Source organism: Cynocephalus volans, chromosome 14, assembly GCF_027409185.1.
Source record: "Cynocephalus volans isolate mCynVol1 chromosome 14, mCynVol1.pri, whole genome shotgun sequence".
NCBI classification, from domain to species: Eukaryota; Metazoa; Chordata; class Mammalia; order Dermoptera; family Cynocephalidae; genus Cynocephalus; species Cynocephalus volans.
Genome location: NC_084473.1, coordinates 47,393,950 through 47,418,763, shown reverse-complemented (window position 1 = coordinate 47,418,763; position 24,814 = coordinate 47,393,950). Strand labels below are relative to the sequence as shown.

General features: G+C 35.9%; 1 protein-coding gene across 11 annotated transcripts in view; it reads left to right on the top strand.

The window, feature by feature from the left end:
* The window catches only part of LOC134363293 (neurexin-1), a 765,130-nt gene that overhangs the window by 133,592 nt on the left and 606,724 nt on the right, over positions 1–24,814 (top strand). For all 11 annotated transcript variants that reach the window (XM_063078880.1, XM_063078883.1, XM_063078879.1 and 8 more), the window contains one exon: positions 22,452–22,890. In XM_063078880.1, the coding sequence (XP_062934950.1) occupies positions 22,452–22,890 (439 nt within the window). The remainder of the gene's footprint in view (positions 1–22,451; positions 22,891–24,814) is intronic.

Here is a 24,814-nt window from a genome sequence, read left to right as displayed (position 1 = left end):
ATATTCACAACCAATAGGTAGTAGTCCATCACTTGTATAGTAGGAATATAGATACAAGTTTTGGATTAGAATTTAACTGCTGATCACAAGGAGCTTATTATTAAAATGGCAGAAAGGATTAGCAAGAGTGTGATAATTCTGTCACAGAGGTGCAGTGTTTACAAATTATAGCTCCAAAGAAGGGCTACTTAACCACAGAGCAGATTGGGCAAAGGGGGTAAGAAAGCAGGAGCCAGAGGGAAGAGAACCAGAAAATTAAAATGGGAATTGAGGAAAGCCTTCTTTTAGAATAGGAGTTGTCAATGCTTTAAAAATAAAAAATAAAAATTAAAAAATTAAAAAAGTGAAATAAGTCAGGCACAGAAAGAGAAATACTACATATTCTCACTTATTTGTGGAAGCTAAAAATAAATAAGTAAATATACAAACAAATAAAGGGGGTGGGGGAAGAAGACACAACAATCACAAGTCCTTGAACTTGTTAAGACAAGTGAACAGATACAATGTCATGGGGAGGGGAGAAGGGGGGATGAGGAACGAGTAAAGGGACACAAAAATCAACTACAATATATATTGAGAAGTTAAAATAAATAAATAAAAATAAATAAAAATAATAAATTAATAAATTAAATGAATGAATGAATAAATAAATAAATAAATACATACATACATACATACATACGTACATACATAAATAAATAAATAAACAAACAAACAAACCAAAACAAAAAACAAACTAACCAACAAGAAAATTCAGGACCTGCATCTATTTTACATAGAATATATAAAAGAAAAGTGGAGGCACTTTGAAGAGGGAGGTGTGTGTTTGTGTTTGGTAATTAGTGAAAGTGAGGCTATTAAATTTACAATTTAAAAAAATGTTTTTCTTCAGGTTGCTTAAAATCAAAGCTATTCTGGAGACCGATGATGTATAATATAACAAGTAAAAGAAAAGTAAGAACTTGATTCAATAGGGAGGCAATCAGGAATGCACTGGTATTAGTTTGAAATGCAAATAAAAAAACTAATTTTAGTGTTTTTTGTTTTGTTTTATATTGAATATTTAACGTTATCAAAAGCAGCCAACAAAGTCTAAGATTGGTAATTAAATACACCAGAAAATTTGTCACTAAATTAACTAAAAGCTATAATTTACAAAATGTGATTATAAAGTAGTAAAAATAATATAATTTTTTCTTGTGCATTTTATAGTTGTCCCACAGCACAGACTCTATGTGTGTGGATATCTCTTTAGAAAATAAAAACATTTCTGAAGATATGTGCATGAAAAATTATACTTTTAAATGAAACTAATCAAATTTAAATGCAATGGTAAATCCTACTAATAAATTATTTTCTCTTTTCCTTTCTCTGTCTCATTTTCTCTCTTTCTCTCTCTCTATTTCTCTCTCTCATTCTCCCCCTCTCTTTCATATGTATTATAAATAAAGATAATTTTCCTAAGTTTGATTTAAGCAAGGTCTATAGGTTAGAATCCTTCCTTTAAAAAAAAAACTGCCATTATTTACCATTATTAGATGCAGTTAAATTTCTGGCTATGAGAGAGGGCAATTACATTTGAGGGAAGTCATGCTTTGCTTCCAAAGAAAATTTGCTGATGAAATGGGTCTGCTGTAAAGGGGAAGCATGACTATTAATGCATTGATAAATATTTATTGAACACTTTCTACAGGCCAGGCACAGTGCGCTGGGAAAACAATGGTAAGCAAAATAGATGTGGGCTCTGCCCTCATGAATGTACATCTAAGCAACATATTTTGGATAATCAAAAAAAAAAAAAAAAAAAAAGATAATAGAAGAAGGTTAATATCTATTTTTAGAATTTGAAAATTGCTAGTTTTCTAAAAGTTACTCCATCTTTTCATCTAATATAATTAGACAGTGAAAAGAGAGATCAGAATTCTGTGGTACACATGACTATAACCTGCAGAGCATGTCATTAAGAAATATGCAGGATTGGAACAGAGGAAATAGTTGCCTGCACAGAGCTTTTTACCTCTAGGAAGTATCTCCACGTGGCCTTTGTGTTTCCTGCCCAGTGCCGACCACTAGCCTGTATGGCTCCCCGTGGGGAAGATGCAGCCCAGCACCAGGGCTCACACTGAAGACTGGATTTCAGGGCTGATTGCACAGCCACACACACAGACCTCTTCATTCATTCCGTGCCATACTTAGGTAAAGCTCAATTACTGAGCAACCCTATTAGAAATGATCTATAGTAAGAATGCTTTCATGCTGCGGGAAAGCACCCAAAGATCAACCATAGCAGAATCCCAAAATTTATCTTTCAAACTACCACAAAGGTAATATAGACATCATTTAATACAAAATGTTAGAAATTAAGTCTTTAAAATGCATCCCTGGCAATCATTTCTACCTCATATGACAATACACCATGTAAGAAGCTAAAGAGTTTTGGTGATGTATTGCTCTAATACATCCCCACGAGTGTGCTCTAAGAGCATATCAGTGCAATGCATTGTTGCTGGGGAGGCTGTGCGGTGCACATGCAGCAGTCCATGGCTTGAATGGTACAGAGCATCACTTCAGCTCCTCCAGCCAAAGCACAGTGATCCCCTGGTTCAAGTGGCTGCCCAAGTATCACAGCAAGGATGCTATACAATTCCAAGGCTGTGAATGGAGCCTGGAATTCTGTTGGTTCTCATCAAATGTTAAGGAAAAATCCAGAGAACTATAGTGTTGTCAATAGAAACCTTGATTGCATAGTGGAATAATTCATTCAGTGCTATTCCCTTTTGGAAACTACACTTCTCTTTAGATTTTGCAGAGTGATCTTGGGTGCAGTTAATATTTGGATTTCTCTGCTGGATAGATATTAGGAGACCTTAGAGAGCTGGAGTGAGTTGATGTTACATTTTGATACTTCCTTTATGTATGCATCTAACCTCTTCTGTTTGAAGTTAATTTGATTTTGCCTGCATAGAAAAGGAGCCTTGGGAGATGATTTTTTTATTAGAGATATGCTGAAGCATTCAGTTTCCAAACATGCAAACTGGAGGAAATTGAAAAGTCCTTGAAGACTGAAGCTTTTGGTGCATATCCAAATTTCACTTCAGATTGCTTTTCTTTACAAAAGCCAATATCTCAAGCAGTTTTGAGGGACATCCTCTTACAATCATTTGAAAATTTAAGTTAGTGTAATATGCCCACCAAGTTATTCTATTTGTGCTGTTTACATGGTATTTTGGACTTTCTTTTACTGCCATTTTTATATGCACAGGGTTTCTAATCTCTTACTTGATGATCATTTATTGACATTTTAGAAGAGAAGTAAAGGTAAACTATTCTTTTAGGTAAACACAAATTTTCTATCATCAGTAGATTAAGGCCTTATAAAACCCAGTTCTGTGTATATATGATAGGAAAAACTGTTGGAGACTGTTCTTGCATATGCAACAACACAAATAACAAAAGATATTTCAACAAGACATATGTTCATTATGTAATAATATTAGGCCACATCTATACATACAATTCATCAGAGTGGGTTACAGCAAAAAACCATCAAATTTATAGCAGAATCACTCATTGTTGTGAAGTTCCTGATGGCAGTTATTACTTCATTGAAGATGTAGTGCCCTGAATATAATCTTTCTTACTGGGTCAATTACATTGTATTATATGTAAGTCAGGGAAATGCCATGCATTGGTAGATTCACTGGAGCGCTATGTATTTTTTTCTTACCTCCAGGAAATATTAGAGGAGTTTATTAGGGTAGTGAATTCTTGTGCTTGATCTGTGGCTTAATGACCAGCAATCCTTTGTGCATAGTTGCAGAGTAAGACGGTTGAGAAATGCACCCATAATTTTGAAAACAGCTTTTACAACAGTGTGCACCCACTTTTTTTCTGTGTAGTTCATAAATTGTCCTAGCCCAGAGGGAAAAATAATATATGTGGTTAGGAACTAGGAATAAGGATTGTGGAGTCACGTTGTCTGGGTTCAGATCTCTCTTCCAGTTACTAGCTCCGTGACTGTGGCTTGGTTGGGATAAGCCACTTAAGCTTTCTGACCCCAGTTACTTTTATCTGTGAAATGAGAACTATACTAGTACCTAGCACATAGGACTGTCATAAAAATGAAATGAGAATGTCTGTATAGAGTTCTTTGTATAATGCCTGGTACACATAAAATATACAATAAATCACACCTATTATTATTATACAAATGAGAAACCCAAATTTTCAAGGAGACCTAAATTCTCCATAACATTTTTTGAAACTACTTACTTTTATACCCTTTGGGGGCTCCATTGCCAATGAGCAGCTGTTTCATTCCTAATCTTTACTTGCTTGGAATATACACAAAAATACGTTCATGTTTAATTGCGAGCCTCTAAAATGTACTGACTTTTCTCTTATTATGTAACAACTAAGCATAAAGCTTCTAGGATATTTGAATTTCTCACAAACCAATTCAAAAGCTACCCCTACCACACAGAACTGTGGGTGAGACATTTCCCATCTAGGTACTTCTTCCGAGATCCAGGCAGAGATCCATGTACTTGACTCCAGACTCTTCCCATTACTCTTGCATCTATCTTGTCACATTCTGGTCAGCTGTGCATGTTCCTAACTCCCGCCATCAGGCTGGGAGCTCTTCCAGGCCAGGAACTGGGCCTTTTTATCATTACATCTTTAGTACCTGGACCAGTCCAAGACACAAAGTCCAGAAATTGAAACTGTCTCCCCAAACATCCTCATTTCTGATATATTTTACATAAGAATATTAGAGTACATTTTAAATTTACCATAAAACTACATTTGCATATTATCCCATTCTATATAAGTTAATGCAAGAATAGAAATACTTATACTAATGAGAGGGAAATAGGCAACTTTTATCTCAATTGGACAGATGAGGAAACTGAAAAGGTACTTGCCCAGATTCACACAGTAAATGGCAGAGCTGAAACTAGAACTGGAATTTCTCAATACCTTGACTGTCATTCCAATACCCAATAGGTTATGTCTACTGAGAAAATAAATAGTCCTGAAGATGAATATTGAATAGAGGCAAAGAAAGTTAACTATTTTTCAAAACCTGTCAGTTCCTCAGAGGTTTTATGAGTCTATTCATTTGTTAGAACTCATTTGTTGGGATTTAGCGTGATGTAACGGAATGAGCTTTTACTGTGAGACTTTGAGAAAGTTCCTTGAACTCTCTGAGCTTTGATTACCAGACCTGAAAATGGGGATACAAAAAACTTACCCTGGAGAATTGGTATCATAATTAGTTTATGAAAGAACACACTAACAGGTATGTTTGCAAAAACGGAAAGAGCTGGATCAGACATGAAAGACCCTTGTATTTAAAATAAAATAGTGTAGTTATATCCTTTCACCAGAGTACATTAGAAAGGATATCTGGCAGCAGAATTTAGCACAACATCTTATTATCACTGCTCTGGTACTAACCAAATGTTTTAAGCATCAGAAAAAGACTTGGCTGGTTGTTTGGGCACTGTATGTGGATATATACCCTTCAGGACTTGAGACTTTGTAGTTGCAAAGATTCTGGAAGACTCCTAGAGTGGATTGCAGGCCTTTTCTGGTCCTTTGGTCCTTCTGCGACCTCTGAGACCACATGGAGATCCCAAGAACTTTTCTCCAAGCTGCTGAAGTCTCTAAGGCTTCCCTAGGAGAACTCCCTTCTGCCATGACCACCTCTACTCCCAGATCTTGGTGGATAGAGCATTTTGCCAGAACCAGGGCTTCTCTGAGAGGCTTTCAGATTCCCCAGGTGAGTCAGGCACCAGCACTGGTAGTTTCTAAATTCTGCAGTCCTATCTGAGTATCAGTCTTCTTAAGGTTCAGTACTGGTGGGAGGAGGTCCACTCCATCTGCTTCTTTTTTCTCTTTACTTTTCCCTCTTTCTGAGCTCTTCTTCAAGCATCTGGATGGTTGCCCCCTTCCTGTGTAAGAGGAACTCCCCTCCAGTTATCTGAGTTATTTGCTGCTCTGTAATACATGCTGTGGTTCATAGACACTTCCCACCCCGTTTTCAAATGTTAAAGTGCACAAATCCTTTGAAATGTTTACTTTTTCTCTCAAAAATTGTGGCTTTTACAAAGAAAAAAATAATGCTTATTTTTTGATCTTAGAATGGACTTAATAAAAAAAAAAAAATACTTACCAGACTCAAACCAAGCAGGACTACACATTTCTCAAATGTGTTTAGCTATCGATCCAATGGGTGGGAGAATCAAGAGACGACAAGGAAAGAGATATTACTCTAAGCAAAAATACACCGCAACACTTAGGAATTAAGATTACAAAGGATAAAAACACACAGGTTTAAAATCTAAAAAAAATTTATCTCCATTGTATGTAAGAATGTATAAGTGCCTTCTTTCTTGGTCCTCTGGAAGGCTTCGTATAATTCTTCAAATTCCTAACTTACTGATTGAATTTTCTTCCCTGTGAAAACCTGATCTTCTGAATGGCCATGTATATTCTCCCTTTCTGAAGCAATCAGCTATTAGGATTGTGCTTTCATTTTTTTAAGCATCACTGTGGAAAACATTTCATATTGTAATTTTAGCCAGTGTCTCATTTAGAAGCTTCCTGGAGTCAACTAGATTCTTTAATGGATTTTTGGGCTTACAGCTAAAGCCATGACCAGTGAAAGCTTGTTTTTTTGCTCCAATACAGGCATTTTAATTTTGAGTTCAAACTTAGGCTTGATTTCAAAAAAAGACTCTTTGCTAAGTGATTTCTTTTGAGCTGGTCAAAAACAGCTGAATTTGTAGTTGAGTGACTGTCCAAACCACTCCTTCTAACAAATACAGAGAGATTTATATCTGCCTAGCACAAGGCAAGGAGCTAGAGTACAGACCTCTCCCTAATCCAATCGCAAAGGTGACCAAGCTACAGAAAAAAACAGAATTCAAATTAAATCAAATGATTCCTAGTAGCACTTTGAGTGTTTATTTAGCAAGACTCAGAATTGCATGAACATTGTGAAAGGTACCATGTTACAAATGTATAATAAAGTAGGTGCACAGTAATAACAATATATGAAAAGAATACTTCTGAGTCTCCAACAGTGGCCAACCTTGCCCTTTTGGTTGTTTTTCCTCTTGTCTGGATCTACCCACATTTATATATACTTCCTTATACGACCAGTTGGATAAAGGTCAGCACAGGGGCTGAGCTTAGGGTTGATTTCTGCAACTCAGCCATGGGGCAAAGCAAAGACTGGTGAAGGACTATGTGAACTCTTGAATAAGTTATCTGGGCATGAAAATTTCCCTAAATCCACAAAAAGTAAAGTTATTGTCAATGATCCATTTGCAAGAGGAGGGAGGAGCAGAAGATTATCGGATTTACCACATATATATATATAGATATATAGATGTATATTTATACATATATGTATAAATTCTAAGTGGGACTATCAGTATCAATTAACACTGTATGATTAACAGCACCAACCTACTCACCATTGCTATGGAAACACCCACTGCTTTGTATGGAATAAAGGGTTTTTATATTTTATTTCTTGATTTCTCTGCCCTTGCTTCTTCCCCCCAGTATCCTGCTGCCAGCCCCTGTCCTAACCTTCTTCTTCTCTGAAATAACGTTTTTCCAAGAACCACACTGCTCTCTCTATCTTGCTCCTGAAAGATATTCCTACTATGATACTGGCTTATTATAGGCCTCAAAAACATCAATAATAACTATTCTATAGTAAGGCCATTAACGTTTATATTTTTTTGCTGTTTAATTTAGCAGTAAATCAGATCATGAGAAATCCACATGTGTATTAGCAGCATGAATTGGTAACAGCGGTTACTTGAGAGGGCCTGTGTATTAAACAAGATATCAAGGCTTTTTTCTGAATCCTTTATTCTTTCGTTTATAATCCTTCACAGTGCTCTAGATTCATCATATAATTATAATGCTATTTAGCATGAAGAGCTAACATTTTTATAATTTTATCTCATTCCATTTTGATCACTCTGGCCGGTTGATGCAAGAATACTAGCTATCTACACGTAGAACTTAGTCTACTAACAGTGGCAGAGGCTAAGGGGCTGCCAGTGCCTGTAAGCTATTGAGTTAATTTCTACTTATTCATCAAAATTTTGTAAAAATATCTTATGTGGTTATTTTAGTTTCTTCATTTGGCTGTCAATTGGTGAATGTCAGAGATCTATTGCAGTTCTTAAGTTACTATGATTGACTCTTATTGTATTATGGTTAAGGGCAAGGACCCTGGATCCGGTCTGCCTGGGTTTGAAACTTGGTTCTGTTAGTACATGAGCTTGGTTTTCTATAAATGGGAACCCTAATTTTACTAGAGTCACTATTCCGCACATTTCCACAGGTATTGTAGTCTAAGGAATGTGCCACTGAGAATTCTGCAGCAGTGGGACTGTTCTATCTCAGCAGGTTGTCATGAGGATTAAGAGAGTACAGTGCTTAAAAGAGTGTCTGACGAAACTCTGTGTTTGCCATTATTATCCTTTGGGTAAAAGTGATTTTATTAATGACTGTTACATCTTAAAAATTAACAGTGCACTCTGTTCTAATTTTAATGATACCTAATGATGAAATTTTTCCCAAACTACTCTAGTTACTGGCGCTTGTTTTAGTAAACACGTTTCCAACATACTAAATTGGTTTCTTTAGTCCTAGAAAAATACCGTATTGCAGTACTATTATATAGGACATTGTGGAGCCAGAGGCAAAATGAAAAATTAACAATACTAATCCTATCTTTATTTAAAATTTTACTATTTTGTTCATTATGGACAGTTTTGTATTAAGTTTTTAAAATAGTGCATTGAAATATTAATTGCCTTGATTACTGAATGTTTAGCACCCTCCTTTATATTTTGGACCTGGAGTGAGCACATCACTCACCTCACCCACCTCACCCAGTCCTGACCTTGCAGTATCAGGATTCCTCTGTTATAATGAAAAATGTGTCCCCAGTCTATATGCAGTGGATACATCTCCATTCTCTCACTGACAGAAGGAGGCTGTAGTAGCCAGATCGAAATACAGATCTCTGGAAACTGATCCTTAGAACATCATTCCTGCTAATGCTCAATCTCATTCTTTATTCTCCAATAACAAGGTAACTTAGAAAATCTTAGTTTATAGAATTCTTAAAATTCAAAGCTAGTTTTGTACTCACTTGAAAACATGGTTTGGTACGTTGGTGAAGTGAGCACAAAATAAGTGTGACACTGAATCAGAGTGCCATAGGACAGCCATGGGAGCAATGGTTATCCCGAAATCAAGGGAGAAAGAGACTGGGGTAGAACCTAAGTACTGTTAAGAGAACCACAACTAGTAAAATGCACCACTTGGTGGAAAAAGAGAAAAGAGGTAATGTGTCCGTCCCTTTACTTGTATACACTAAAGGCATGATGATGAGGTTGAGAAATATGTCCAGGGCCAGTGCTGACTAAGTAAACAGAAGCTCAGCCAGTATCCCACAGGGCAAGGGGAGCATGCACTAGAAACTGCATCTATGCTCTTGGAATCAGTTTAGATAAATACTGAGTTGGATCCATGCTCAGTCATCTATTAGCTAATAGCTATGTAATTTGGACAAGATACTTAAATTCTCCAAGCTTCAGTATGGGGACAAAAATGCCTACTTCACTGCTGTCAGAAATGGAAGAGTTTTTGTAGGGTAGCTCAACAAGCATGGGACACATAGAAGGTGCTTGATGGTTGGTTTTTGGTGCTATAATGGTTCACATTAATATATTTCAGGCTAATCAAGGACAGTTAGGGACAAAGTGGGTGTAGGTGGCCAATCCCAATAAACCATCTGCTGGAGGTTGCTCAGCACAGAACCAGGAGAGAAGACAGCCAAGCGGCTAGGCCTGAACTGTAGAACACACGTCTATTTAGCTGCCAGAGAAGTGGCCAACCCACTGTTGGAACAGCATCTGTCTGCTGCTGAGCACAGCCCTCTGCATTTCTGAATAAAGCAAGACAAGGCCCCAAATAGATGGGAACCCAGAGAGCCAGCCAGGCCACTGGTTGCCCAAGAATGCTGGGAGCCTCAGTAAGCCACTAGCAGAAGAAGCAACATCTAGACCAGGGGAAAGAGAGAGCAAGGCTGCCTCAGGGGCAGGGACATGGCTGGCCAAGTGCAGAGTGTTGAAGGAGGAAGTGATGGCAGTTGTACCTGGGAGGAGATGACTGCTGATGGCTTTTATTCCACACAGACTCTGGAGATTCAGAATAATGACAAGAAGCCCGGTGCTATTCATCTTAAATTGCTGGTAGATACTTACATTCTCATCTTTATTTTCTCAAACTAGTATTTAATTTGAAAAAAAAAAAAATCCTCTAATTCCTTCTTCTTTCTATAGCGTTACTGAGTAAAAACGTTGGTTTTTAGTGGATTTAGGAGATTTTAGAGATCATATGACATGTAAGGTCATTTTCCTATTCCGAGTCCTCAGAGAAAATACACCTAGTAACTAACCAATGCTTATACAATGTCTAGATATTGGGTCAGATCATTTTTTAAAATGTAGCCATCTAAATATTTGGTCTAAGATGCTCAGTAACTGCTATGGCCTTTAACAAAATTCAATTATTGATTGTTTCTTAGTTGAAATGAAAAATCAGATTACATCTTTCAGTAACTTATAAACATAGATCTCCATAAGGAACAAACATGTGAGAAATTATATAAGACTGCTTTATTTTTCTTAACAGCTAGTTGAGTTTTCTAAGCAATCCAGAAATGTATGCATGCTGTCTGCCTCCAGAACAAGGGAATCCCATTTCTGCTTCTCTTTTGAAGTTCTGAGGCATTTTCTCTCTTCCATTCATGGGCCACCTGAAATACCTGGATCCCAGCATTCATTTAATCCTGGACACCAAAGGCAGTTTTCCTCGGATTGTGTGAGAGTTTGGTATTTGTATTTTTTATTTTACTGAATTTTTCTTGGCAAAAGCCCTGCTCCTGCCTGGGAGCTGATTGAGCTGCTGTAGAGCCAATATGTTTCTCAGTTCTCCAGTACAAATGCTGCCAAGAACTCTCTGACATGTGCCATGAAACATTCAGCAGCACATAAAATCCCATTCATCAAATAAACAGTTAACTAAGCAACCCCTGGCAAAAGGCACAACCCATCTGACATCTGAAGCACTTGGGACCCTCCAAAGGGAATAATTAAAGAGTACATTAAAAATAAAAATACCCCAGTACTTAGTAGTCATCATTGAAAACTAACAGTTCCCAACCTGGAGTATCTATACTTTTTAGGGTCCTTGAAGTTACAAATGAAGAGTTACATATGCTCAATATTTCAAGAAACCTAGAACAGTTTACACTCTTACCTCTCTTAATACAAGCTAAATAAAACAACTATTCACATCAGGCTATCTTTCTATAAACTTAGTATCTTTACAGAGGCTATCTCATTTTGCCATTGAGATGCCTTTGATAAATTTAAAATGAGCACATTAAGTATTCCTTAATTAAAAATAAAATATTCATTTTGTAGATGTAGTCTTTCAAAATGTAGAGCTTATGAGAGATAAGAGACATAAGGAATTTGGGAAGTATTAATGTAAACGTCAAGATTTGAGGGTGATCAAGTACTTCAGAATGCTTCCTTGCTTTTCAGAGATGGAGCCACTTATTTAAATAATGAGCTCTTTCCTCTTACACGTTTAAGATCTTAACATTTAAGACCTTACGCATTTAAGATCATAAGAGTAACAATAATGGCTACTCTTTACTCAGTGCCCAAGACCAAGCACTCAGTGCTGTATTTACTTAAATAACACTGCAAAATAATTATTAATAACTTCATTTGGTAAAGAAAGAAACTACTTAAGAAAGAATAAAGAACTTGTCCATGGACATGTAACTAGTTAAGTAGCAACACAGGAATTCAAACCTAGGACTGTTTGAATAAATATAATTAATATAATTGTATATGTCTTGCAATGAATTGTCTTTATCAGATAATGTAAAATTATGGAACAGATTTACACACAACTTCTCAGGAGCAAGTCTGCTTTGCAGAATGTTTTCCTTTCAGGTGCGCGAAACAGCAGCGCTGGCTCTCTTAAACGTCAGCTTCTCCTGTTTCCTTTGTGGGCTCTCGGGTGGAGGTGTGGTTGAGCAGTAAAGGCAGGCAGCCAGGGAATGAAAGGGGATTCATGAAACTGGGGTAATCCACAAATTGGATTACCAGCTCTTGAAACCTCAGGCCGAGGAGGCTTAGTGGAGTCCTACAGTTTTTATTGCTGAAGGAATATTAACCATCGTGAAAACAGTCCAATAGAAAGAAAACCAACAAATTAAGCAGGCTGTTAGGCTCTGGAGGCAAGTATTCAGATTCCGTCTAGTCTACTACTGATTTACTCCTAACATAACTAGCTGTGTAACCTCAGGCAAGGGCCCTCACCACTTGGAGAGTGCCACCAATAAAGTGAAGTGTGAGGTCACTTTTCTTTCTTCTTCACTTAGAGTCATTCACCCCACTCACCAAATATCTTTAAGGTACTGATCACCTACTCCTAGCAGTTTATCACATGAAACTCTACCAGGACCTGTGCCTCTCAGAATAGAATTAGTGTGCTTACAACTGCGTTTATTGTTTTGTTTGGGTTTTGTTTTGTTTTTTTCTCATTTTATTTTCCTCTATACTTCTATATCTATCCTCCAATTAATCAATAAAATATTTTTTTCTGGCATGAGGCCAGATTCTTTGAATTATCATACTCATTTATGGCTATAACTTTATAAATAATTACAATAATAGGAATGTAATTCTAAGCAAGATATAGTTTTCTTGTGCTATTCAGAAGTCTCTAAGTGAATTTGAATGTATGAGGGTACTTCAAAAAGTTCATGGATTCATATTATCTTTTAATTCTATTTTTCCATGAACTTTTAAAAATACCCTTATTTAACTTGCTGCATTTGGAAAAGTTAGACCAGACCTACTTAAATAGTTCTTTTAGATATATTTATTGTGTCCCTACAAAAAAGAAAAACCGCTATATGATACAAAGTATAAAGGTTATAGACTAATTAATGTTAAACAGGTTGGTTGGAAAGGGCCTAACATATTTTAGGACATATAAAACTATGATAATTAAGTGAAGTGAAACTGGATCAAGAAAAAAGAAAAAGATCAATAAAACAGAATAGAATGCTCAGTAACAGAAACTTCTGTATTCAAGAATTTAGTATGTACTAGGTCTTACCAATCAGTGGAAAAAAGAATTATTTAAAAATTGTGTTGGTTCATATAAGTAAGTATTTAGGAGAAAAATCAATTTGGATTTTCATATTAGAAGACAAAATATTTTCAAATAGGTTAAAAAGTATCTATATACATACATATATAACCAAGTAATGCATATTTTACACAAAAATATGGTTATCAAATCTGTTAGGGAAAAACTTTCTAACCTCAAAAGTGATGCACATGAGCAAAAAGTGATGATAGATTAAAGTGTTATAACTTTGGTATATGCAAAGTGACACACACTATGTCATTGAAAATCATTGAGCAAAGGATAAACTATACAGTAAATGAAGATACACACACACACACACACACACACACACACATACGCTAAATACATAGGCATATACTGAATGGTATATTCTGTACTTATATTAATGGCTACCTTCACATAAAAATGTGAAATTGGATGATGTAGGAAACTTCTCTGAACTCATGAGGCTGGGAATGCAAACGGCATACACTAATTAATCTAGACATGAAATTCAGTGCTACCATTTTGATATTATCGGGTCAAAGACATCATTTTTGATTCAGGGGAAGATAAGTTCCCTTGAAATAATAATAATAGCAGTGGCTACTTTTCCCTCATTGAGACTGGCGGGAGATGAAAAGGTTTTTGGATGAAGCATACATGCATTGTCCTCGCTAGCAACATCTGCTGGCTTAGAATAGAAGCTTCAAACCCCAATTTATGGTGTGTTACGTTCTGCAAGATCATGAAGGACTGATGCTGAAAATATCTTCATCACTTCCTTGCAAAATAACAGTGCGAGTTTATTGTTTCTAGTTAACTTTTTCAGTATCTTTCTAAATGTCATCAGTGGGAGAAACTACTGCAAAATTTTTTCCCCTCAAGACTTTTATTTTTATATCTGAGCATCAGTTATTGTGAAGCCAACACAGATTAAAAGTTGGAATTGCCTTTAAATCTGCTCTGCTTCTGTTTCTGCCGTGTTGCTGAAAAGAGGGATACTCTTCATTTGAACTTACTCAAGGGCCTCTCAGAACCCTGGGCCTGTAGTCCAGATGGTTCACTGTTTTTTGGGGTATTTTTTTTTGTTTTTACCCAAAGTTAAAAGAACACCGAACACTGAAGTCCCCAATACTTGTTCATGATCAGAGATTGATGCCAACTTGCACAATCCCTTAGCTTTTCTGAGCCTCAGTTTCCTCAAGTCTGCATCTCAAATTTCACATTACTGACATTTTTATTTTATTTTTCCAATTTTTTTCCCCAAAAGTCACTATTGAATCATTAATGTGAGAAAAATAGACATTACTATTTAGTGGAACTCAAGTTCTTATGCTATATTCTCATATGCCACTGAAATCTTCATTAAATAGAGCTGTTAACCCAGGGACAACTCTGTCTTTTAACTCTTATGGCTAACTTTACAGATGGTGCCAATGTAGTCTAAATAATGTTAGACAGTTTTCTGAATGGTGAAAGAGGGCAAGGACACAGCAAGAAGGGATGTCTTTTCCTTTTCCCTCTTTATATAAGTAGGATGTATTTGGTTATGTTTAACTAGGATTAAACAAAGATATTTCTCTATATTGCAAAAACAAAATATTTTTTTTCTTTCTAGATTTTAACCAGTTTTTGGTCTCAAATTAAATGGTACATGCCTTTGTTCAGAAATGATGTTATTGTAGTTTGTTTTTACATTCTGTAAATAGATTTAGTATTTGGAGTTGGAAAAAGTGACATATTACTTGAAAATTTCATCTGCACATGATCTCTGAGTAGGATTAGATTGGGGGAAAAAACACAAACTCCCTGTCTCACCCCAAATTCTCTTATCTTTCAAAATTCTTTACGTATGTCTCTTTAAAATTAAATTTCCTCAATGCTAACTATTGTTTTCAAGGATGCACTGGGCTCCTTTGTGAAGGGCTTGTCCGTTTCCTACACTTTCCTCCCTATCCACTCTCCCTTCACCACCCACTCCACAGATGTATGTCCTGCACTGGACACATGCCTGCCTCACGTGGACACATTCGAATTACAGATGAAAACTTGGATGGTGTGAAATTCCCAGAAAAGCTAAAATCGGATTGGTCCCTTGGTCAGTTAAGTTCAGCAAACTTTTTTTATGTTTTTACAAGAAGCAGGTTCTGTGCTAGAGACTTGGTGTAAGAAAATGAATAACGTAAGAAACTTGATCTTGGGTGAAAGATAGGACATTAAATGAATGCAGTGATTTTTTTTTCGTGATCACCTTGACTCTACTCTGCTTTTGTAATTGTCTCTCTATGATGGAACAAACATGGAGGAAAATGCTTAGTTTTATACTCTTATTTAATCATTAAAAATCTTTTTTAAGACTTTTTTTTTTTTTTTTTTGGCTACAGCCTTTCCAAGCGCACCAGCCTTAGAAGCGCTAAACTTTGCTTTTAGACCAATTCATTTTTGATATCAACTGAGTAAGACAATCTGTGTGTTTTAGGAAAGGATTCTCTAATTTCTGAAATAATTTAATAGTATCAGTGTATGTATATTTATATTTTATGTATATGGTATCCATAGGAATGTATTATCTATTTATCTACCTGTCTATTGAGATGCATATCTTATATTCTAATATATGTATATATAAATATATATATATATATATATATATATTTTTTTTTTGTCTTTTTCGTGACCAGCACTCAGCCAGTGAGTGCACCAGCCATTCCTATATAGGCTCCGAACCTGCGGGCGGGAGCGTCGCTGCGCTCCCAGCGCCACACTCTCCCGAGTTTGCCACGGGCTCAGCCCATATGTGCATAATTTTAATGAACATCAATGACGTCAGATTTGACATATACCAGTACTATATATAAACGCATGTACATCTGGGTAATATGTAAACTCTGTGTGTGTGTGTGTGACCACATTCAGTTTACATGTTAACTATGTATACCAGTAGCAAATATATATGATAGATTAAACTGTCTTATTCTCTGTGGACCATGTTCTATTAGACTGTGCATATGCACAAGGGAGTGACTAAAATTGAATTTACTTAAGCACCTTACCTTATTATGTGCCTAACAACTGTTTATCTGATTGAATTGAAGGAGTCAGGATTGAAAAATAATTTCAAAATAATAAATAAGTTAATAATGTTGGGGATGAAAGTTGTAATACATTTTATTTCTTTTTTTGAGCTCTTCCTCACCTGTGTCATGGCAAAACAAATGCAATTTACCCGTTACTTACTGGGGTGGCTCTTGTACTTTTCACTTACTGGCTAGCTTTTGGTTGTACTCTGAAACAAGTACACTGGTATAAAGAGATGATACATGAAGATGTCACAAATAGGAGAAAAATAATTAACTTCAGGCATTTGAAACAAATATTCTCACTTGATCCTAATAGAGTAAAAGCATGAAGTACACTTAAAACAAACAGACAAAAACAAAAACTAAAGCAACAGTCCCCTTAGGTAATTCTTAAACTCCATGGACTTTTAGAATGTATCTGTTACATCTTAAATGGCATACCTGTTGAAAAACTACATTATCATCTAGAAACAGAAATAGCTCCTCTGCTTAAACTGGATGTGAAGAGACATTTTAATTGGCAGGCTTATGATATATTTCTCTACTCAGGTGTGATATTTGATTTACTTTGAGATATTTTAATGAGGACAAATGGAAGGAAAAAGACTGTTTTTTGGAATAACACATGTAACTCATAGCAAGGTCATCCTTTTGCACGGTGACAAATAGCTGATTGTGAATCTACATAGCATCTGCAGTCAAAAGCTAAGTGAAATCTCCTGTTGAAACAAAGACAGAGTTTGAAGTTAACATCATTAGATATCCGAACAATATTAGACATGGTCATGATGATAGACATTCAATACTCTGTTTAGACATTCAATTTAGACATTCAATACCACATATTTATTGATAAAGTAGAATAGTGTTACCTTTTTCCTAGGATGCTTATGAGAATTAAACACATCAATACATATAAAATTCTTATAACAGGGCCTGACAGAAAGTGAACTGATAAATCTGAGCTGATTCTTGTGGTGGTGGTAGCTGTTGTTAGATGCCACTGAAACACTTTCATGGATGAAAGGAGAACTCCCAGGATAGCTAGTCTATTTCCTGGCTGAGAAATTTACAGAGAGAGCCTGCAGTGTACCTCAAACTACAGTGTAAATATCAGGATAAGGAAGGAAGCCCCAATCTGTTGAATCACCTTGATCCTGCTTGTTTTAGCACTGTATTTAATTCCTTTAAAACACCGACCCATCAACTGCTATGTTCCTTGTTAGTTGTTACCCTTATTATGACATTGAGATTGTCCAACTCCGTTAATTCAATGTAAGGATAATAACATTATTCATAATAATAACAGCATTAATAAGAGCTGCAAATATTTACTTGAGTGTTTACTCTGTGCTAGGGCCCATTCTTAACACCTTAATTGAAATATAATTTATTATTTACAGTAACCCTAATATGGCAGATATTATTATCCTATTTTATAAACAAAACACCGAGTCTTAACAAGGTTGAGGAACTCACATAAGATCACCAGTTTGCAAGTGGGTAAGCTGGAATTCTCTCTAAAATCTAACCTGAGAACCAGATTCTTAGGCCTCACTTGTTATCATTTCCAAGTACAGAAGAGAAAACCATGACAGATTAAAATGGGCCATTCCTGTTCTGTGTCCCTCAGGGAGCCTCATAACAAAGTCTACATAGGTACATGGCTGTTTGACTCTAACTTGAGAGCCCATTGCACCACCCTGCACGCTGTCGTCATTAAGGTAGAAAAATCCTTGATCGATGCATGTTAATTAATTCCAGAGCCTCATTGAAATTTCTAAGCTGAAAGACACACACACACACACACACACACACACACACACGTCATTATCTGAGTGGCAAATGTTTTCCCCCTGAAATACTTACTTCCCATCCTCCCACTCCTTGTGGAAGGAGCCTTATCTCTCAGACACTTGTGTCTCCATGCCATCTGTGCAAACCCTGCATAGATAGAATCCTTGAGGCACGTCTGTGTATCTAAAGATGCAAGTAAACATGCTCTTTACTAGTGGATTAGTGTTTCAGTATATCTCAAAATAGCGAACAGTATCCTGGCATCAAAAACCACAACTGGAAAAAGCCAGAAGAAGGAATGATAGGGCCTCTTTTACCTCTGCCCCAAATTACATAGATTAAGAGAAAAAAAAAAAAAAAAGAAAAGAAAAGAAAAGAAAAAAGAAAAAACTCAACAATCTGTACATATGAAATGTCTTTCCATTTTAAATGTCAGTTTTAGAAATCAGGAAACTGAGACATTGAGAGGATAGGCAACGTGGCTTAGATCAAAGCTTTGAGATTAAGCCATGTTTCTAAACAGACTATCAAACTCCTAGTCTTTAACTTGTTTCCCCTGCATTGTTGTCACATTTTCAGGATTGTTATCAAGATCATATGTAATAGTCAGTGATAATCTACGTCAAATGTCAAGCCAAGGAATACAAAAACACAACCATGTAACTCCTTATTCCTGAACATTCAAGTGAGAGGGACATTAAAAATCTTAACAGATGTGGGAGGAAAGGGAAAAGACTATCATAACAATGTGTTGAAATTATATGATAGTAAAAAAAAAAATAAAATAAAAACAAAAAACAAAACCAAATAAATAACAAAAATTCTTAAAGCCTGTTTATGTTTCAGTCTTTTTGGTAGTTATGATAAAAGCCCATGAAGCAGGGCAGTGAAAGTCAACAATTTGAGTTGCTCTTCACCAAAAAAAAACCTCCCAAAAGAAACCTTGATTCTATAAACAGATCCAAAAAATACGTGTGCAATAATATTACCAATTGTTAAAGTGATAGTGCATACAGAGATTTGTACAAAAGTGAGACATATAAATTACAACTTTTGACATAAATAAGAAAAAAAGATACATGAATAATTGTAAAGTAATCCCATGACTGAGTGTCACATTATTTCAGAAAGAGGAAAAAATAGCTTATATGTGAACTTTTAGAAGATTTAGAATACTTACTAGATACTCATTATTCTAATTGAGCTAGATTCAGGTCATTTTAAGAATATGTCTAACTTAGAAAAGTAGGGTAATTATGAAATCAGGGTCAGATGAAATGGTAGTGTAAATCTGAGAGCTAGAAGCCTACCTATCAAAAATTGCTTTTCTGTTTTCTAGAGTGGTCTTTCAAAGAATACAAAATGGGAAGAAAAAAGTATGCTTCTCTTCAAGATAGTTGTTCTAAGAAAATGATTCTACCTCTGAAGAATTTTAATTCAGGCATGTTTATTCTAAAAGTAATTTAGATCCCACAAATGAGTTTGAAGATGAAGCTTCCCAATGCACAGGTCAGCTTACCATTTATGAACTGAATGTGCACAGTTTACACATTTTTGTAGAGAAATAAGTCAAAAACAATAGTTAGGTTATGAGATTAGTCCACAGTATCACATTCAGCTGTGCTTTTAACCATAGGTCTAAAAGTTAATATTAATGAAAGCTTATAATCTGAGAACTAGATTTTAAAATGTGAAGGAAGAATTTTTTCAATTCTCAACAAATATTGACCGAGTGTCTACATCTACATTCTGCCAGGCATTGGCTTTTGTGCTGAGCTCTAGTAGGCAGGGTTCCTGCCTACATAAAGCATAGATTCTGGTGAGGGTGCATGTTTTTTTTTGTGGGGGGAGGTCAAGTCTAACCCTAAATAATATGACCAAGGGAATTATCTCTACTTTTCTTCTACATCTTCCTGATGGTGGTTATCACCAAGACACCCAATTCATTCACAGGATTAAAGTCTCTCACTGAAATCCTCACCCAAAATTGTGCTAACCACACATCCTTCAGCTTTGTGGTAGCTGATGTCAGATTCATGAGACAATATACTCAGACTTATACCTATTTGCTCGTATCAGAAATACCCAGTTTTGTCATGGTGGTTCCATTACATGGGCGACATGTTAGCATTGATCAACAAAAGCATCTTTGTTGTTTGGGTCAGAAAATATTCATTCCTGATTAATAACTGTGTCAAAAGAATCTCCCAATATTAAAATATAAATCACTAGGAAAAATGAAAAAAATATATAGGTTTAGATAGCACGAAAAACATGGTGAGAGATTATAAAACTTAGAAAATCATCCATGAAAAGTATTTTCTGCACTTCTAAAGATCTCCAAAGAAAGACAATCCTAAATCAACTTGCCAAAGGCTTAATAGCTCTTTCTCTTTTCAAGAACGTATTCTTAAGAATTAATGTAATTCCTTTTTGTTATTGCTTAAGTTCATTTTCTCTTCTTTTGTTGTCAATAGATGCTTGTTAAACCATTGTACATATTTGTTCAAAGAATAAGGGATATCATGCTCTTTGTAATAATCCTGCTTCAAGATAAAGGTACGCTGAAACACCAGGCCCAGTGTTGGAAAGATGTGACTTATTTACTTAGTGCAAATCAAGTATAAAAACCAATTATATGTGTGGGCTTAATTTCTAAGCATTTTTCTTTAGTGGATAAATTTAGAACTAAAATTTCTATGTCTATTAGACGATGATAGAGAGATGGTGGTAATTATTATCATGTAATTTGATATAGCTGATATTTATTGAAATCTTAGAATGTGCTTGACATTGGAATGGTCACCTTTATGTAGATTTTCTCACTTACATACATTTTCTTATTTAATCATTATAACCATCCCGTGAAGTATTATCTCCTTTTAAGAGAGAAAAACAAGGCTGAGGAAAGTCACACAGTTAGTTGATATTGGAGCTGAAATTTGAATTCAGGGAGTCTAACACCAGAGCTTACATTCTTAATCACTCTGAAAACTAAAGCATCCACTAACAAATTATATCAGGAAGCTCGTCAGCCACACTGTCTGTTGGTTCAGTTGGCCACGGATCTGGAAAAAATAACTGCTGTGTTAACTTGGTTGGCTTCATAGCACTAATCAGATACAGGCTGTTTTATTTTTCCTGTTATAAAAATACATTTTTATATATGGAAAAATGAATTAAGAACCTGGCAATGTTGGCTGCTGTGAAATTTTGAGTCCCTTCTTGAAAGAATTTATATGGTTATCTGGACATATATAACTAATTCATCCTTGAAAGAGTACGGCCTCTGTGTTTTGGAAATGTGATTATCTGTTGTATGCATTCTGTAGAGAAAGGATATGATTCTGTTTTTATACTTTGTCAAAATACCTATGAATTTATTAACATGATGTGATATCAGAAGCATGATATTGTGAGTCCTGCCAGTGAATTTACCCGATGTGTTATTTGGAATCTAAAAATCTCAAGGACCATCAACAAGCAATCAGAACTTCTCAGTCATGTCACATGAAGTGCCTTGGAAAATGAGAGTACAGGACAACCTTCTCTGGGCATTTGTGTAAATCAAAAGTGAAATGAAACACCAGTAATACAGGTCAAATGAATTTATAGTCAACACCACCTTCCATGTGGTGGTGGTTTTATGTTACCTAATAGTGTTCAGAGAGTTATTAATGCAGGGAAGTGCAAGAGAGAGCTTCTGCATCTTAGTTATATTTTATGGTTTTCCTGAGAAATTTCAGGCTGCTTTCTACCTCATCTTGTGATTATCTTAGGAAGTTAATATGCATAGTGGATGTATAGACTACAGAAGAAATTCTGCATTTCAGGGGAATGGTATATAAAAGTGCCAATTTCAAATACTTTAGTGCTGGGAAAACTAATAATCTCAATATTTATATTTAGTTTACCATGTATAATAGCTAACAAACCAAACAAATAGTTTTCATAAGTTAAAGTCTTCGCATGCTAATTTAGACACAATAATGAAACCTACATCAAGATTTATTTACATTATTTGAGTTAAATACAGGCAGTTTTTGTGTGGGTGCACACACATTATTTGAATCAAATTAAATTGGTATGGTTACTGTTCAATGAGTTGGTACTTGAATTTTATTTGCCTGAAAAATTTTACTGTTCAATGAATTGATACTTGAATTTTATTTGCCTGTCTTTATACAACAAAATTAACTAAATTAGCTATGCCTTTTAATGAGTTGCTTGCAAGTTACACGAGCTGATGACAAGTTTCAGATATTAAAATATGGAGCCTAGTTTCTCACAGCTATTCTCTGCCCACAGGTTGTATATAAAAATAATGATGTAAGGCTGGAATTATCTCGACTTGCCAAGCAAGGGGATCCTAAGATGAAGATACATGGAGTGGTGGCATTTAAATGTGAGAATGTTGCAACTTTAGATCCAATCACCTTTGAAACCCCAGAGTCTTTCATCTCTCTGCCTAAATGGAATGCAAAGAAAACAGGCTCCATATCATTTGATTTCCGCACAACAGAGCCCAATGGCCTTATCTTATTTAGCCATGGCAAGCCAAGACATCAAAAAGACGCCAAGCATCCACAGATGATAAAAGTTGACTTCTTTGCTATTGAGATGCTGGATGGCCATCTCTACCTCCTCCTGGACATGGGGTCAGGCACCATAAAAATAAAAGCCCTGCTGAAGAAAGTGAATGATGGAGAATGGTATCATGTGGACTTCCAGAGAGACGGACGGTCAGGTAATTTATCATTCTTCTATGCTTTTTATCTGCTAGAACGTCCCACTCATCCCTGCTGTTCCTAATAATTAAAACCAAGACATATTTAAGATATTCTGCATTTCTGTTTTTTAGAGTAAGGGAAATTGTTATTGTTTCTGTTTCTCATCATATAAAAATCTAAAGGAGCTAATTAATTATCATAGTCAGGCATCAAACCCCAAATGCTCAGATGACTTCTAGAATAGCTTCTTAAATGAACATTTGTGGATAATCAAGTGCCAAATCTTGCAAGAAATTTTGTCTTGAATTTGCAAATGACTAAATTCAGGTTCTTGTATCCCCAATTATCTATGTCATTGGGTGTTTGGAGGTACCTGAGTGTCATTGGGTGTTTGTAGGTACTGAAAAAAATTAAAATGATCCACACATACAATTTTTAATTTGATACAGCACACTTTTATCCAGGTGGATCTATGGTACTGTAAAAACTTTAATCAACACAGTAGCATTTCAAGGACAGTAGCAAAGCTCTGTTGCCTTCTGAATAGCTTCTTTTTCTAGTGAAGGATATTTGGAATTCCACCAGCATTCATTCATTTCTCTGGCTTTCTTTTGTTACATTTTATTTTCTCTAAGAGGGGAGGAGGAGAGAGTGGCAGGGAACATTTCCCTGAAGAAATAACATTTATAGTGGAATTTGGGAGTGGCATAGGGAGCTTAAAATTTGCCCCTTATGAGCTTTGGGGTAAAAGAATCATCCAGGCAGAGGAAATGACATTTGTGGGAATCCTGAGAGAGGGGGGAAGGAGAGAGAGTGGGGGGAAGAAGGAAGAAGAGAGGGGGAGAGAGAGACATCTAGATACATAATATGTCTTTTACTCTCTTCACATGGTGCTCCCGTGTTCTGATTGTCCTTCTCATTTATAAATCAAATTATCTTCTTAAAATAGAAGACATCTGAATTTAGACCTGTCTACTCTCCTCCTCTCCCTTCTCCCACTCCCTCGTTTACTTAAATATTATATCATCTGCTATGGATTTTCCACTAAATAACAGTGTAACCTTGGCCAACGGATTTTGTGTGGGTCTGTTCTTTCGCTTGCAGAACAAACTATTGGGAAAGACCCATCCCAAACCCAGTAAGGGGGAATCAATAGTGATGGGGCTGAGGATTCTATAGATTTACAAAATTTTCCAGATTACTTTGATGGTCAGACAGATTTGCAAACTACGGAGCAGATGACACCTAGTGCTTCTTTTCAACCCAGTAATCTGTGATCACTATCCTATTGCAGAAAGGCCGTGCTGAAGTCCTGGGGCTGAGCTCTTTTTTCCACACCTGCTTGCAGGGGCTCCCTTGCCACTTGCTTAGCTGTGGTTTCTCTGCAGGGGAACTGTTTTTTATTTCCTGATTATCCATGTTGTTTGTTTTTGTTTTCCTACCAATAGATCAAGAAGATTGTGTTTGCCTTCCTAGAAATATATTTTTCACCAAACAAAATAGAGAAATGGAATGTATGAAAATTGGGAGGGAGCCAGGGGTGAGGGTGGAGAATAGAAGGAAAGTCAGAACTCATTGCTGTGATCCCCTGATATCTTGAAGACTCTGTGATTCATTTCTCTCCAGAAACTTCATCTCCTTAAATCTTCTCTTTTCCCTAAAGAAGACTGCAAGGAATTGTACTCCTCTTTGTTTTTCTGATTTAAGCTGAAAGGAGTTTATTGAGACAGCAGAAATATAAAAATAGAGTGTCTCTCTCTGGCTCCCTCCAACCTATCTCTGCTTGAGTTAGAAGTTAATGTGCTACTTAGGAACTTCCAAACAGAAGAATTTAAGAGAAAGTGCAGGCATGGGTTAATCTAGTGCTTTAAAATATTACCTTGTAGATGGCATAGTTTGATTTAAGATATATCTAGAATAAAATTTAAAAATGGCTTTTAA